The 14,270-nt window shown below is 39.2% G+C and overlaps 1 protein-coding gene across 2 annotated transcripts in view; it reads right to left on the minus strand.

The window, feature by feature from the left end:
• LOC103530548 (complement C4) overlaps nt 1-14,270 on the minus strand; it is a 45,571-nt gene that overhangs the window by 10,003 nt on the left and 21,298 nt on the right. For both annotated transcript variants that reach the window (XM_008496118.2, XM_030457767.1), the window contains 14 exons: nt 13,013-13,225; nt 11,710-11,761; nt 11,119-11,199; nt 9,872-10,075; nt 8,308-8,383; nt 7,725-7,881; nt 6,150-6,245; nt 5,671-5,839; nt 4,549-4,715; nt 3,969-4,127; nt 3,295-3,354; nt 2,752-2,845; nt 1,855-2,026; nt 264-351 (listed from right to left, as the gene is read on the minus strand). In XM_008496118.2, the coding sequence (XP_008494340.2) occupies nt 264-351; nt 1,855-2,026; nt 2,752-2,845; nt 3,295-3,354; nt 3,969-4,127; nt 4,549-4,715; nt 5,671-5,839; nt 6,150-6,245; nt 7,725-7,881; nt 8,308-8,383; nt 9,872-10,075; nt 11,119-11,199; nt 11,710-11,761; nt 13,013-13,225 (1,788 nt within the window). The remainder of the gene's footprint in view (nt 1-263; nt 352-1,854; nt 2,027-2,751; nt 2,846-3,294; nt 3,355-3,968; nt 4,128-4,548; nt 4,716-5,670; nt 5,840-6,149; nt 6,246-7,724; nt 7,882-8,307; nt 8,384-9,871; nt 10,076-11,118; nt 11,200-11,709; nt 11,762-13,012; nt 13,226-14,270) is intronic.

Raw genomic sequence — 14,270 nt, forward strand, 5'->3', positions numbered from 1 at the left:
AAGGAAAGGAAAGGAAAGGAAAGAAAAGAAAAGAAAAGAAAAGAAAAGAAAAGAAAAGAAAAGAAAAAAAAGAAAAGAAAAGAAAAGAAAAGAAAAGAAAAGAAAAGAAAAGAAAAGAAAAGAAAAGAAAAGAAAAGAAAAGAAAAGAAAAGATCCAAACCCTGCTTTCCCTTCTTTATTCTGTGGACTTTGAAAATATTTAGGAAGACAAATTTTCTATGGAAAGGACTATAAAAGATTTCACAGAAAAGTGTGTTCCTAACCTGCTCAAGATCCTTCCTGTCAGGCTCCAGGCCACTCAGCAGAGTGAGATCAACCAAGGACATCTTTGGTGCATTGGAACCCATGGACCTTTGGAGGGGAGACAGTCACCAGTGAACATCTGCACTCAACAGCCAGATTGCACTGAAGAACTTGGCTCTTCAGACTCACTAATGGTGAAACAAAATGTTCCACTCCATTTAACTTTCCTAAGTGGATTTTAATTGAAATACAGCTGCCTACCTCATTAAATGCCATGAGGCAAAAATAGTCATCTATAGTAGACAAATGGTTATCTAAAACCCAGGTGTCTTGCTTGACCTTGTCATCTAGGCTTTCTTTCTGTCTGGTAGGCAGAAACAATCACCTTCAAAAGGCAGCTCATCCCACCATAAAAACACCGTTGAAGATTGGGAAGCTAAGCAATACTGACAAAGTGTCTGTTCTCAGTTATCTAGAGTGTGGATTGAGGAAATGAGTTTATCCACATTCTTTATGGACAAAATCAAATTTACATCACCTTTGCTGTCCAAGGCAATAATACTCATCTCTCTATCCACTAAGTATATACATTGGACTTCTAGTCTTTTCTGCTTCCACCTTCTCAAAAATCAGGTAGCTGTGTCATTGCTGGAAAATGCAGTTGTGGTATAGTGATATAGTCAGTGTTTTCAGTTTTTTCTCCTCTTAACTACAACAAAGGGAGCATCACATTATTGTTTAAGCCTTAGCAATGTCCTGCAGGACAGTGGATCTGATAGCTGATAGAAAACAATGCTTCAGCCAGCACATGGTTCACTGAACTCATGTTTAAGTAGGAAAAACAAAACCTGGGAATTAGGGTAACTTGAGTCCTCCCCTGCCATTATTCTTGCTACTGTTTTGGAGGAGGGATAAAAATCAGTGCCTCTGAGGCTTTCTCAAGAGTCAGTGGAAAAGCTAAATTCTACAGGGGAGCAAACTCTGCTTCTGCTGCCCTGCACCTCTCTAGAAGGGGAACTTAGGACAGCCTCTACTTTGTGTCTCTGCAACCCCTGCCAGACTGTGAAAGGCAGAAAAAGCAGGTGTTTTGCTCTTATTCTGCCTGGGACGATTCCTTTCTCACTAGCTCTGCCCTTGGCCACTTCTTGATTGCCACAATGGGGCATCCTTTCTGCCTCCTTTAGTCTCTGAAATAGTGGTAGACATCTTATTCCTTCTGTTTTACAAGGCCAGAGTATGACCATGAAGGAATTAACAGTATCTCTCCAGAAAGTAATGACACTCTCTAAATATGTTATTACTCTATTCCAATTCCAACTTTCTTTAATAAAAGACTTCTTTCAACTTATTAGCCAGGCAGCTGCTTTAGAGTATCTCCAGTGTCTGATGGGGTAGAAACTGAAATGCACATATAAGCTCTATGCAAACTGTCTAAACCTATTGCATCTTGTGGGAACCTATTCTCTTGCCAAAAGAGAGGGGATTCAGGTTCACCGTGCATGCAGATCACCACGTTGAATGCTGAGCTTGCAGGTATGAAGAGGGTGACCAAGAAGAATTAGAAACAAAAATGAATGCATTTTCTAATGAAGAGCTATCTCACAGACCTACCTGACACAGACTTTGTACTGCAGTGGTCCTGCTTTACTGGGAGAGACCACATCCCTTTTCCTTCTGCTGTGGATATCAAACCACTCGATTTGAGACAGTGGCTCAAACATGCTGTTTTCTGCAGCAACTGAGTCTTCGAAATAATCATAGCTTTCATAAGAGTATTCAGGTTCTGGAGATGACAGACATGATCAGTCATGCAGAAATTTGACCAAGGACCTGGTACTTTAGTTCCTTTGTGTATAATGATAAATACCAGTCAGCAGTCATGCAGTCTCTATGGGTTATATAAAAGTTTGCTGTACACCACACCAGTATGTCTAATTCATTTAGAGTTAAAACTTTAGGCATAATTATAGTCAGGGGAACAAACAGATCTAGCTAAAACATGGATTAGGCTATGCATAGATATGTAAACAACAATCCCTGCCTCCAAAACTTAGATATTCAAAGAGAAAAAAAGTCAGACATTGGCAGTGAGGATGGTGAGTTCACACTTGAGAGGATGGAAAACAGTGTTGCTTATATGAGAAACCTATGACAGATCTGCCCCAGAAAATTTTTAAGGCCCCATGATAGATCCCTTACTACTGAGCTGAGCTTTCCCCTCATGGCAGTCAGGAGCACCATGAAGGGAGTTTGCCTTCTCCCAGTAGCAAAGAAGTTACTAATAATACCTGTGTACCTGTTAGGTATCTGCTGCACCTACTATCTTGCAGATAGTTACAGAACTATTTATTAATAAGCTGAATGAAACAACAGCCAGAGAGAGTTCAGAAGTCTCTCTCTTACCTTGTTTCATTCATTTATTCCCACTTTCCAAGGATGGAAAGCCATAAAGTATCATTATTAGCAGGTGGCCAAAAGTGGTACCCAGCCCCTCCCCTTTTCACTCACCATCATACTTAACTCTTCCTTCCACTTCCACTGTCAAAATCACATCATTACATGAGTTGTTCTTCAGCTCAGAAGACCAGTACACTTTTAATACCTAAGATGAACACACAAACAGCCAGCTACTAAATATATAATTCAAATGACAAGAGATTTACTCATCCAGGATTTCAGCAAATGTTGATGGGTCATGGGACTGGGAAGAGAAACACCAGACTTCCAGAGGCACAGACTGGTCACAGTGTGTATACACACTGTGTATAAGCAGGAGATGAAAATCACAAATAGTGTGGGACCTTTGGGATAACTCTTTGTTCCCAAGCACAAAGGGGTCTTTGAAACTCCATCCTCTTCTGTTAGCATTGCCATCCCACAGAATTAAAGTTAAAAACAGGACGACTTGACTGCCCATCAAGGCAGTCTGTAGGCCCCAAATTTGAGGTAGGAGCACAAATGATGAAGACACAGCAAGTAATTTCTCTCTGTGTTTCCAAAAACAGTTTTAAAAAGTCCAATTGGACTACAAATTTCTGGTTTACAGCTTACACTCATTGTCCCATTTCCTCTGCCATGTACAGACACTTCAAGTTTCCTCCCAAGTTCAAACTGCAAACCAAGAAAAAAAAAAAAAGAAAAAAAAAAAGAAAAAGAGATCTAGTCAGCATTTTATCAGCTCAGCAATTGACCTATTGCTTCCCTGCAATCTGGGTGGTATTCTCTGCCTTTAACCCTCAGAACTGGAGTAAGGAAAACTATGGAAACAGAAGACCTCAAGTCTCATTTTTAACATGCTATGCTGGTGCCTCTTACTCTGCCATTCTAGGGACTGGGAGACATATTTTCCCAGCTTCACTCTCTCCTCTGGATTTGACATTTTCACTGGTCCAAAAGGCATTGAATATCAGAATATATTCCTCTTCTTCCTCATTTCCTAGCAAGACTTGGGCTCCTGGCTGTTCTTCACTACTGGGGGAGATTCATATCACCAAAGGCCTTGGACAGGCAGGAAAGTGTGTCTAAAGTGTGCTGCTAAGCATCTGTTGATTTCTTTCTTTTTTCTTAAAAAAGATTCTGTTGCTTTACAGATTAAATTATTTAAAAATACTATAAACCAGCTACATCATGATTGCTTAGCATAAGAAAACCTAGGCTAGATGACTCCATGTTTCTCCTCAATGTTTTGAGTGAAAGAAGCACTGAAACAATGGATGACTGTGCACCTCTAGCTTCTTGTGAATCATGTCCTCGGCATCAGTCAGAGTAATACTGTAGTCTTTTTGTCTCCCAGGTGTTCCCAGATTCACAGTCAGGTTGGTGGATGCAGTGTTCAGTGTCTCTATGCTGTATGCTGACAGAGCTTCTAGGGCCACCACTGTGTCCTAAGGGAGAAATAAATGCAAAAAACTTAACAATCTTGCCAGGTTATTTCAACAGCCTATATGGTGACATGATTAGTTATCTGGAGCTATTTTTCATTTTATGTTTTTTTCTGATTTGAAGTTTTCCTGTGTCTGTCAGTTCCTACCTGCACAGACTATTTAATTTCCTAGCTTCCTAAGATCACTGTAGTTCTGACTGTCATTTATCATAAGTCTGCATAAAGACAAGGAATCTTTGCTTGTTTATAAAAATTCTATTTTGACCCATTTTTTATTAATGAGCCAAAGTCTTTCATGATACAGAGACCAAAGAATTTCAGGGTTAACTGTTATGATGCTTTCAAATCTAAACGAAAGTTTCTATGAGGTTCCCATTTTCTTCCCACCCCCTGAAACTCCACCTATAGTGGTGGTCAGGCACCTGTGTAGAACAGTATCCTCCACCATAATTCCTTCTTTCTGTCAGCCACGTAGCAATAGGCCTTGCATACTCCAGGTCTTCCAGGAGCAGTGTTTGAAGCAGTGCATAGGCAGTGGTTTCCACTGAGACTGCATCGTTGCCATTTCCCCAGTAACGCTGCTGCTTTTCTGCAAGAATAACCCAGTCTTGAATCCCCTTGGTAAAGAAATTTGCCAAGAAATGGCTGGTTTTCTACACAGCTGATAGCTCATATCATGGCCCTGAGGAACCACAAGACGCAGGTGCTGTCACGAGAGCAATAAATCTGTTGGGAAGCAGAGATGATGGAAAAGCAAAACCCCAGTTTTAAGTTTTAACTTATGCAATCATCACAGTATAATGACCCTGTTGTACAGTAATGTCCATCTGATAATGTGGTAGCATTGTGTCTGGTGTTCCCTGAGAGACAGTAGTATTATATAATTATGCCTGTAAGTCCAGTCTTGATTAAGGAGATGCATATTCCCCATGCTTAAACTATGGCTATTAAACTGTAATGAATTTACCAAAAAAAAAAGAGGGAGAAATTAATAGCATGGCAATGCAGCCACCCAACAAACCAACTCAACATTGACCACAACCAAAGTGGGAAGAGGTGACATTCAGGTGGAGTTGGAACAAGCCACTTGAGGTGGGCTGGAAATTATCCCTTTCCCTCTTGATCACAAATCCAACCTGGACTACTCCCATTTGTAGTTTTCCACTCACACTTCAGAGGTGTGGAAATTCTGGTAGGCAGCAAAGGAAGCAGAGAAGTTAAATGACTATTTACGAGAGTTTGTTCCAATTTTGATATCAGATAGGATCATGATCCAAACTTCACCATGCTCAGTTGTTACTTCATAATGATACTAATTATATAAATCACATATTACAATTTCAACATTGAAATATTTAGTGATGTAATTTGAATAATTAAGTATATTACACATTATTAAGTATATTACACATATACATGCACACTTCTATAAAATCAAACAGACTTAATTTCCTTGAATTTGTTTTGATCATATAAGAGTGCTCAAAGTGCTCTAATTTGTCAAAGTGCTTTCTTTATGAATTTTTAAGACTGGTCACCAGTACCTGCATCAAAAGCAGAACAGCCCCTTAATTTTTCTTTAGCAGACCGAGCTTCTTCACTATCAGATTTCACAAGTGTCAGAGCATAAGCAGTGATGGCTGTAGAATAGCAATTAGTACTCCTTGGAAGTTGGTTTCTCATGTAACCCACTGCTTTGCTAATCACCTGTACCTGTGAAAACAGAATGGATCCATCTGAAAGGTTATTTGGACCTATGTTACTGCTGGTGAGAGTACTGGGAAATTAGAATACTTCACTATAAATAATTTTTGAGATAATTTTAATAATTTTTGTATATGATTGAAGGAGTGCATAGCTCAAAACATTTAGTTTTATATGAGGCCACAATTTCTTATCCTAACCACCAGAGATATAAATTCACTTTTACCTCCCCATTATCATTATCACCATCATTACACATTATCATGAGGAGATAGCAGGGTGTGCAGGCCATTGAGCAATAAATAATCAGTCTCCCTACCACATCAGGTGAATCGTAGACCTGGAGAGCCTGTTGCAATGCTATAGTTACAAAGGCTGTCAAAGCCAAATCCTCTTCTGCTGACCTAATGCCACCCTGAAAGATGAAACATGAAAAGTTAAATGTGCACTTACAAGCTTATGATTAAACTTAGAAAACCACTTGTCATAAAGTCAGAGACCTTCTTGTAAATCATTTGACCATAGACAACATAGTTTTACACTTTAATCTTGCACAATAACTTGTGTCCACCTAAAGTAAATCTTCTATAAATCCAGTCACCTTGCATTAAACAATGTAGAGAGATCAGGAAATTGCCACATCCTTTAGCTGGTAATCATACATTTAATTATTTAGCTTATAGTTAAAAGTCTACCACTTCTCATTGGAATATTCATGGTTTCAATTTCCAATCACTTCCTATAGCCTAAAGAACCAGAACTTTTCTCCTGCAAAGGTATTTACATTCTATTTCTTATTCCTCTTCTTGATAAACTAAACACTCAGCAGCTTTTTTCTGTAAAGATCTGTGCTTTTCATTCCTGTTATTCCTCACGATTCTTTTGCTCATGCTCTTTTTGACAACAATCTTAGAATCCTAAATGACTTTTGACATTAATCTTCTCCTTCACTCAGCAGCAAATATTTATTCTTAGGAGAGAGGTTGTTTGCTTGGAAAGACTTAAGCCTTTGTACAAAATTATCTTGCACAACTCCTGAAGCAAATGTAAACCCAAAATATCTCAGAATGAACAGAGGTCAAGAAAATCTTTGCTAAATTCTTGAACCGTTTTCCTGCTCTTACCAACAGTATAACACCAACTGTGGAACTGGCTTTGAGGGTAAAAGTCTCACTAGTGATTTGACAAAGAAAATTTATAAAATTATTGCATTTTTTTGGTATAAGATCTCTACAAAGGTATCTTCTTTTTTAGTGAAATTTGGAAGATGTGCATTATTTACATATTTTAGATGCATGGACAGCGTAACAACTTTGTGTTTCTGCACACTGATAGGGAATGTGTAGAATAACAATTGGAAATTCAGATTAGGTATAGTGATGATGTCTTTTCATCATGGAAGTGGCTAAATGAAACAGGTTACCCAGAGAAACTGTTGGATCACCATCCTTGGAAGTACTCAAGATTCAGCTGGACATGGCCCTGTGAAATCTGATCTAACTAGACCTCTTCTGAGCAGGAGCTGGACTAGGTGACCTCTGCATGTCCCTTCAAAACTAAATTACAATTCTATGGCTCTGTTGCCTTTGGCAATAAAGGGCATACATTTTTACCAAGCACAAAGCTCTCAGAACTAATTTTCCAAGTTCTCTAGAAGTACAGGCCAGCTGCAAAATTATCTTAAACTGGATTAAAATGGTAAAACTGATGAAATGTTCTGCATCTCTGACATAACAGACCTTTTAACAAATTCATTTGACATTGCAGATTTCGTACCTGCTACATTACAGATCTTTTTAGATACTTTTCATGTTGCTTAACAACTTGCAATATTCCTTTCAGTCCCTAGCAGCCTTATATATGCAACAGATTTTATTAAATATGGATGATGTACCTGCATAGTCCTGTCCAATACTGGGTGATGATCATGGAATGAATCATCTTCCTGCTGTTGCTTAATCAAGTAGGAAATTGAGTTCTGTATGTGACTGTCTTGGATACTAATGTATTCTCTGCACCTTATGAGCACTTTAACAATGAATGCAGTTAACCTGTACAAGAGAAAATGTTCTAAACTTGTGCTGACATATTTATAGAATAGTATAATGGCAGAAAAAGAAGCGTACTAGTTTGGTATATGGACTTATATTCAACACAATGCACTCACTGGAAACTGGAGAGTTATCTTTTGGTATTAGTGTGAACATTTCTACTCTGTGACAAATGGAAAATAAACAGTGGCTCAGTAAAAGTATCCTTCATCAAGGACTAAACATGTTCAGATTGACTACCCATGACAAAGATACTTAGGCAACACCATGCCCACCAGATTTCAAAAATACAATTCTCCTCCCCCCAAGAAACTTCTGATGTATCAAATTATAAGAGATTTTTTGGGAGGGAAAAAAATCCCCCACAGCACAAAAAACAAACAAACACAACCCCAAGCAGCCAAACAAAATGTAAAATATACTTGCCATACACTACTGGGGGTGCTTTTAAATGCTCCATAGGAGCCATCCACCTTCTGAAACTCAAGCAGTCTGGTATAACCTGCATGAACGACAGCACATAACTGTTCAGAGAATATACATATTTCTTGGGCATTTTCATACATTACTTGTATTTACATGGACATGTTCAGTATTGTCAAGTGGCAGACTACATGGAGGTATTCATCAGTAAATTAAGCAGGAAATGACTGAGTCAGCAGGCCTTTGACACAGAAACAGTTTTAGGCTTAGAAGGCTTTCTCTCTTGTTTGACTTAATTGACCCATCAGAATAATCTGAAAACTGCAGGGATCTATAGTTGAAGAGCATTTTCTGTGTAGGGAATCTTGGGACACCTATTTGCCATTAAAGACAGTTTTTCAAGCTGTTCAATTTATGGTCCATGGAGTCAAAAAACTATAGAAAACATCATCTCTTGAGTCAGACATAGGCTTAGAAATTATAAGTTGGGACCTCATATCTTCACTGTTATTATCTTGACAAAATCTGTGTCAGAGCTGCACCACTAATTTTCTACCCTGGTGAACTTTGATAAGAATAAATAAATGTGTACTCTAGGGACTAAATGCTGCTGCTAATTCCAAATACTCATCAGCAGGATCTCATGTTACCTGAGACGATCTTAGGTAAATAGGCAAAGTACTCAATTCTGCAACAGTTAGCATGTTTTTAATCCCTACCTCTGCCCTTATTTTTTTTCATTAATGAAATGTGCATTGCGTGTCATTTGAAGATCATGAAGAGAGGTGCACAGTGTGGACACAACAACAATAAAAAGATCAGCTGCTACCTGCTACAATATTAATAACTCTTGGTCTCTACATCATTGCCTGTGCACTGGAACATCCCTTCCACATGCTGTTGTCCTGGCTTTGCTGAGCATCTAACTCCAGATCCCACCTTGGAGCGACCTCCTCAAGCAGCAGCCTTACATCTGTCCTCTCCCTGAGTGAAATCCCTCCCTGGATTGGTCCAAGGCTGTTGGAGTAATTTAAGCTCACGTACAGGAGCGTGGAAGAGAAAGTGCCAGCAGCATGGTTACCTCTGGGAGCTGCATTAATTGTCAAAAGATAATTCTCTTGCTAACTACAGACATCTCCAGCAGGGATGTTTATGTTTCAGCTCGATCCTAAGGACTGTCTGATCCGTGGGGAGAAATAAGCATTTTTAATACGTGATTAATCTTGATCTGTTTTGCACATCTACATTAGGAGGAAATTTTCAGCTGGCCTTTGCTGACCATTTACTCTGAAAAGAGTTGACATTGATCACCTCATATTTTACTTTCTGATTCTAAAAAAGGCAAGACAGAGAGAGGGTGGCCTATGGATGTCAATACCTGCAACATCAGATGTGGGCAATGAGTCACCTAAATCCTGCTCATCAGTTCTGTGTCTCATGTCTGTCTGCAGACTGTCAGAGGCTTTGCTCTGTGGCTGTGTTCAGGGTCCTTTGGCAATGGTCAGTGGGTAGTGCAGGGGGATAACAAAGACAGTGCCAGCTGCTCCCTGGGGATTTTGTTGCCTACCTTTTTCAATCATCTGAATGGCTTCTTCCTTCTGTTCAGGTTTCAAGTCCTCCCACTGCTTGCTGGCATCCAGGTACTCAAAAGCATAGACTGTAGGGGCCATTTTCACCATTGTTTGCTCTGCACAGCCTGTGGGCACTTTAATGAGTTTCTCAACTCCAGTGAGACTAAGACAGTTTTCGACAGACTCATCCATAATATTCCCTGTTGTGAAAAACACAAGCCATAATACATACCATGTTTAAAGCTAGCTGATGTAACAAGAAGAAAGGTGCTATTAAGTGTAGGCTGACATTCCAACATGGCCTGATGCTTCTCTGTGATAAACCCTCTTTTCAGCTACTTCTGACTTTGTAAGGCTGGAGAAGGACAAGGATTGGCACAGTGGAGAAAGGAGGCTGGGGAACGGAAGGAGAATGGAGGAGAAAGAACCCGGAGGCTACTGAAGGCATGGAAGCAAGGAGAAGGGGAAAGACAGGTGCTTCAGGTTCAGGCTGAACAAGTCTTGTCAAACCAGACTTGATCCTCCCACAGAGGGCAAAAAGATCATGCCTTAATCATGCCAAACTCGCTGTGCAGACCGTTTGGTGTATTTCTTATTTAATGAATTCAAGCATCCCCATACTTTAGAACAGGGATTTGAAATGGAAGCCAATAGTCTTCATGTCAAGAGTGCATTATTTTGTATTTTCTGGGGAAAAAAATGTTTTAATAATTAATACAAATACTCACTAGTAGATGTTTTAAAAATACATATGCATAACTACACATACACATGCATATATGTATACAATCATTTGATTTAACAAATACATGATTGCACATGTCTTCTCTTTAGAAAAACAGAAGTTTCCAGAACTTATACAGCAGAGTTGGGCATTATTATTTTGGAGTAATAAAGCAGATTTCTACATAACTACCTGCAGTGTGAAAATAATAAAGAAGATGAAGTCTTCCCTTCTTCTCTGGCCTTCCCATAAAGTTAGCCTAGGCACAGTGAAGCAGGACAGACTGTGTAAAACTCTTATATAAAATATAAGTAAGAAGGAGTAATTAAAAAGAGGAAAGGTACTGAATCAGCCTTGAGGCAATTTTGTTTAATGACCATACTGCACAGACTGCTTGAGTCATGACAGAAAAATCAGGCTGGAGTAGCATCTTGTTAAAATTCAGCAAAAAGGGACATGTCACTTTTAATGTATGGAAAAACTATAACAAATAACTGTAACAAAAAAAATTATGTTTACCTTGCAGGCTAACAAACACGTGGCTATCAGAACCCGGTACCATATCAGATGGTCTGCTTAGGTCGAGTGTGTGGGACTTTACTGTAAATAAATAATGAAGAGATCTACATCCAAACTCTTTCAACATAAAAACACACAGTATCATTTTAGAACAGGCTTTTCCTGTTGCTCAATTGCCATCTCACAGTGGATGGCAATTATGACAGAAATGTTATTGGAAAAGTTAAATGGAAATTTCTGAATGGAAATATATTTGTATTTCTTATATTGATTTAATTTACAATTATTTGTAATATTTTTGTTTTGAATGAGGCTTGGGTTTAGTACCTTTAAGAGCCACTGGCAAACAAGAGATGTCTACTTAATATTTAAAGAATGCTACCTTGAAGCATAGCCAAATCAATTTTAACCATTTAGAATTAATTTATTTTTCCTTTTTGAGTCTCATGCTGTGTATTGGATGAAGAGATCTGTGACAATTTCTGGCCAAAGCAACATGTGTCTCTCAAGAAGTAGTTCACTGCACCCATTAGGAATTCACATCAGGCTTGTCCCTACCCCAAACCTCATCATCTTTTTTGTGTAACTTACAGTCACTGTTAATGCAAATGGTCTTTTCTTCTCTCTGTAAAACACCTTCAGCCTGTACAATTAAGGAAACAAAAGTCAAAACTTTTGCAAGCACCCACAGATAAAATAGAGCTGCATGGAAGCCATGATCTCTGCCCTTGCATTAGACCAGCAGGTGGAAGAAATAGGTTATTTTGGAGTGAGATTTCTCTCCAGGTAAATATAAAGCTGGCAATCAGAATTTCAGTCTCCCAGGTGAAATGTTAGTGAACTCTGTTGACTTTTTTCTTATTATTAGACATATTCCCAAAATGAGATTTCTTGGAAAAAAAAATTCAGAATAAAATAAACTTCACATTTTATTCTCAGCTTTGTAAGCTATGCAAGTCAAGTTCAAGACGTTATTTACTTTTATAAACCTCTCATATGTGAAATCCACCAAGCTCTGAGCTCATCTTCTTGGTAAAACAAAAATTTTTCTTCTTATTTCCAGTTGTTCTTCTTCCAACATTATATCTTGTAGTAAAGCTCTTTTTGCAGACACTTTTAATATTCTGTTGTAGTACTTAACTCGGAGACTGTGTCTATCTCTAGAAAAGTTATGACCCGTGATGACAACAGGATTCCAACTTCCCATGCCTTATCCTTACCTACAAGGCTATACCTTGGCAGTAAAGATTTAAGGTTTCTTATTTTACACTTTTTGTGTGAACTACTTGGGTAGAGTAATGGGTCTGTGTCAGCCAGTGCTGATTCTCAGAAAGTCATCTTTACTGAAGGGCTCCTCCTTTTCATAATTTTGAAAGAGAACCAAGGTATTAAATAATCAGTACATTGTGTTTGTTTGCCTGTATGTATTTTATCTATGCAATTGTAAGCTTGAAGATCTAGTAACTAGAAGGAATAAGATAGGGTTAAAATTCATGTCTAGCAGAGGCTATTTCCCCCTCAAAATATTGCTAGGGGAACATCCATTTTGGCTTCATAAGGGACAAAGCCTTTTTATAAATCCTGATGAAGCAGGTGGAAATTAAAAGATAAGAGATGAGCATGGTCTGTATGAAGGAAGTTGTTGCTGTGTCATGGGAAGAAGGGTGCCTTTTTGCATTGCAGAACAATTCATTTCATATACACTACCCACAAAGTCATCACAGGGTTAAATTGTTTCCCCCTGCTACAGCCCAGTCCTTGCTGCAAAACAGCTTTCCTGAAGTTATGTTTCTAGGGATTTACTCCCTCCCTGAAAACTCCCCCCACACTGAATATTCTCTTTGAGGAGACACACATATTCATGCAGTGCCTTCCCTCAGCTAGTTCAACCTACCACAACATTGAGGCTCTTCCTGATGCTGTCACTGTCCCCAGAAATCATGTCAAAAGCAGTAATTGTAATTGGGATTTCTCCCACTGTCAGAGGGACCACGGAGAAGTAGGCTGCTGTTGCAGAGTTCCTCTCAGCCATCAGCTCCAGCTGCACAGCCTTCTCCTTCACCTCTGCAGTGCACAGCCCCTCTGCTGCATCCATCTTCACTCTAACCTGTGGGGACAAGGCAATGCCTGTGAGCAGGCTCAGTGTATTGCTGGGAATACACCGGGAAAATATTCCCAGGAAATATATTCCAGCTCCACCATGTCTACGTAAGAATGGGAAAGCAAAAGGAAGTGTCACATAAGACTTTGAATTTTGCTTAAGAAAGAAATAGGAATGTGGGTATTTTGCAAGAGGGAAAATGTTTCCCACTACTCCTCCCCTGAATTTCCTATTTTCCACCTATAAAATGGGAAAACTTTTTCCACCATAAAGTGATCAAATGCTGGCACAGTGGCTCTTTACATGTTATGTAAAGAGGTGGTGGAGTCTTCCTCCTTGTAGATACTCAGTATTTGGCTGAACAAGACCCTGAACAAATTGCTCTAACTGGATCTGCTCTGAGCAGCAGGTTGGACTAGACACCTCTGGAGGTACTTTCCAACCTAAATTATTCTCTTACCCTATTGTCTGTGAACATTCATCTACATTAACTAAGGCTGTGAAGATAAATTATCCAGTATTTCTTCAGTGTGCTCTGAATTTGCAACAGTTTTGGCCTATGCCTGACTTACAGGGAAGTAAGCAGCATAGTACATACATCCCAACTCTACATCACAGAGCAAAATTCAGAAGATGCTGGTGAAGCAGAGCTGCCTGAGAGATGGGAAGAGGTGAAAGAAAACATCAGCCTGAAGATCCTGGAGGCCCTAAGCTCAGTGACAACTGTGTCCATATGCAGAGCTGGATAAGTGTTCCTTGCAGGCAGGCAGTGGTTTGGCATTGATGCACAAAGAATTTTCTGGCTAGCGTATCAGATTGTGTGCTCACAATTTAGCTCTATATCTTGTATACCTCCTTTATCAGCAGCTGTGTGTCAGCCAGATCAGTAGGCAGCAAAAAAGGAGCTGGTTGCTTCATGGAGAAGATGTCTCCAAAGATAAAGATTTGGGCTGGGTAATACAGTAAACAAAACCTGGTTTGTATGCTAATTTTGACTAACAAGTAGAACTGGATCCTTGGGGAAGCTTCCAAAATGGGAGCAGGTTGTCTG

Source organism: Calypte anna, chromosome 1 (assembly GCF_003957555.1).
Source record: "Calypte anna isolate BGI_N300 chromosome 1, bCalAnn1_v1.p, whole genome shotgun sequence".
In the NCBI taxonomy this organism is placed as follows: domain Eukaryota; kingdom Metazoa; phylum Chordata; class Aves; order Apodiformes; family Trochilidae; genus Calypte; species Calypte anna.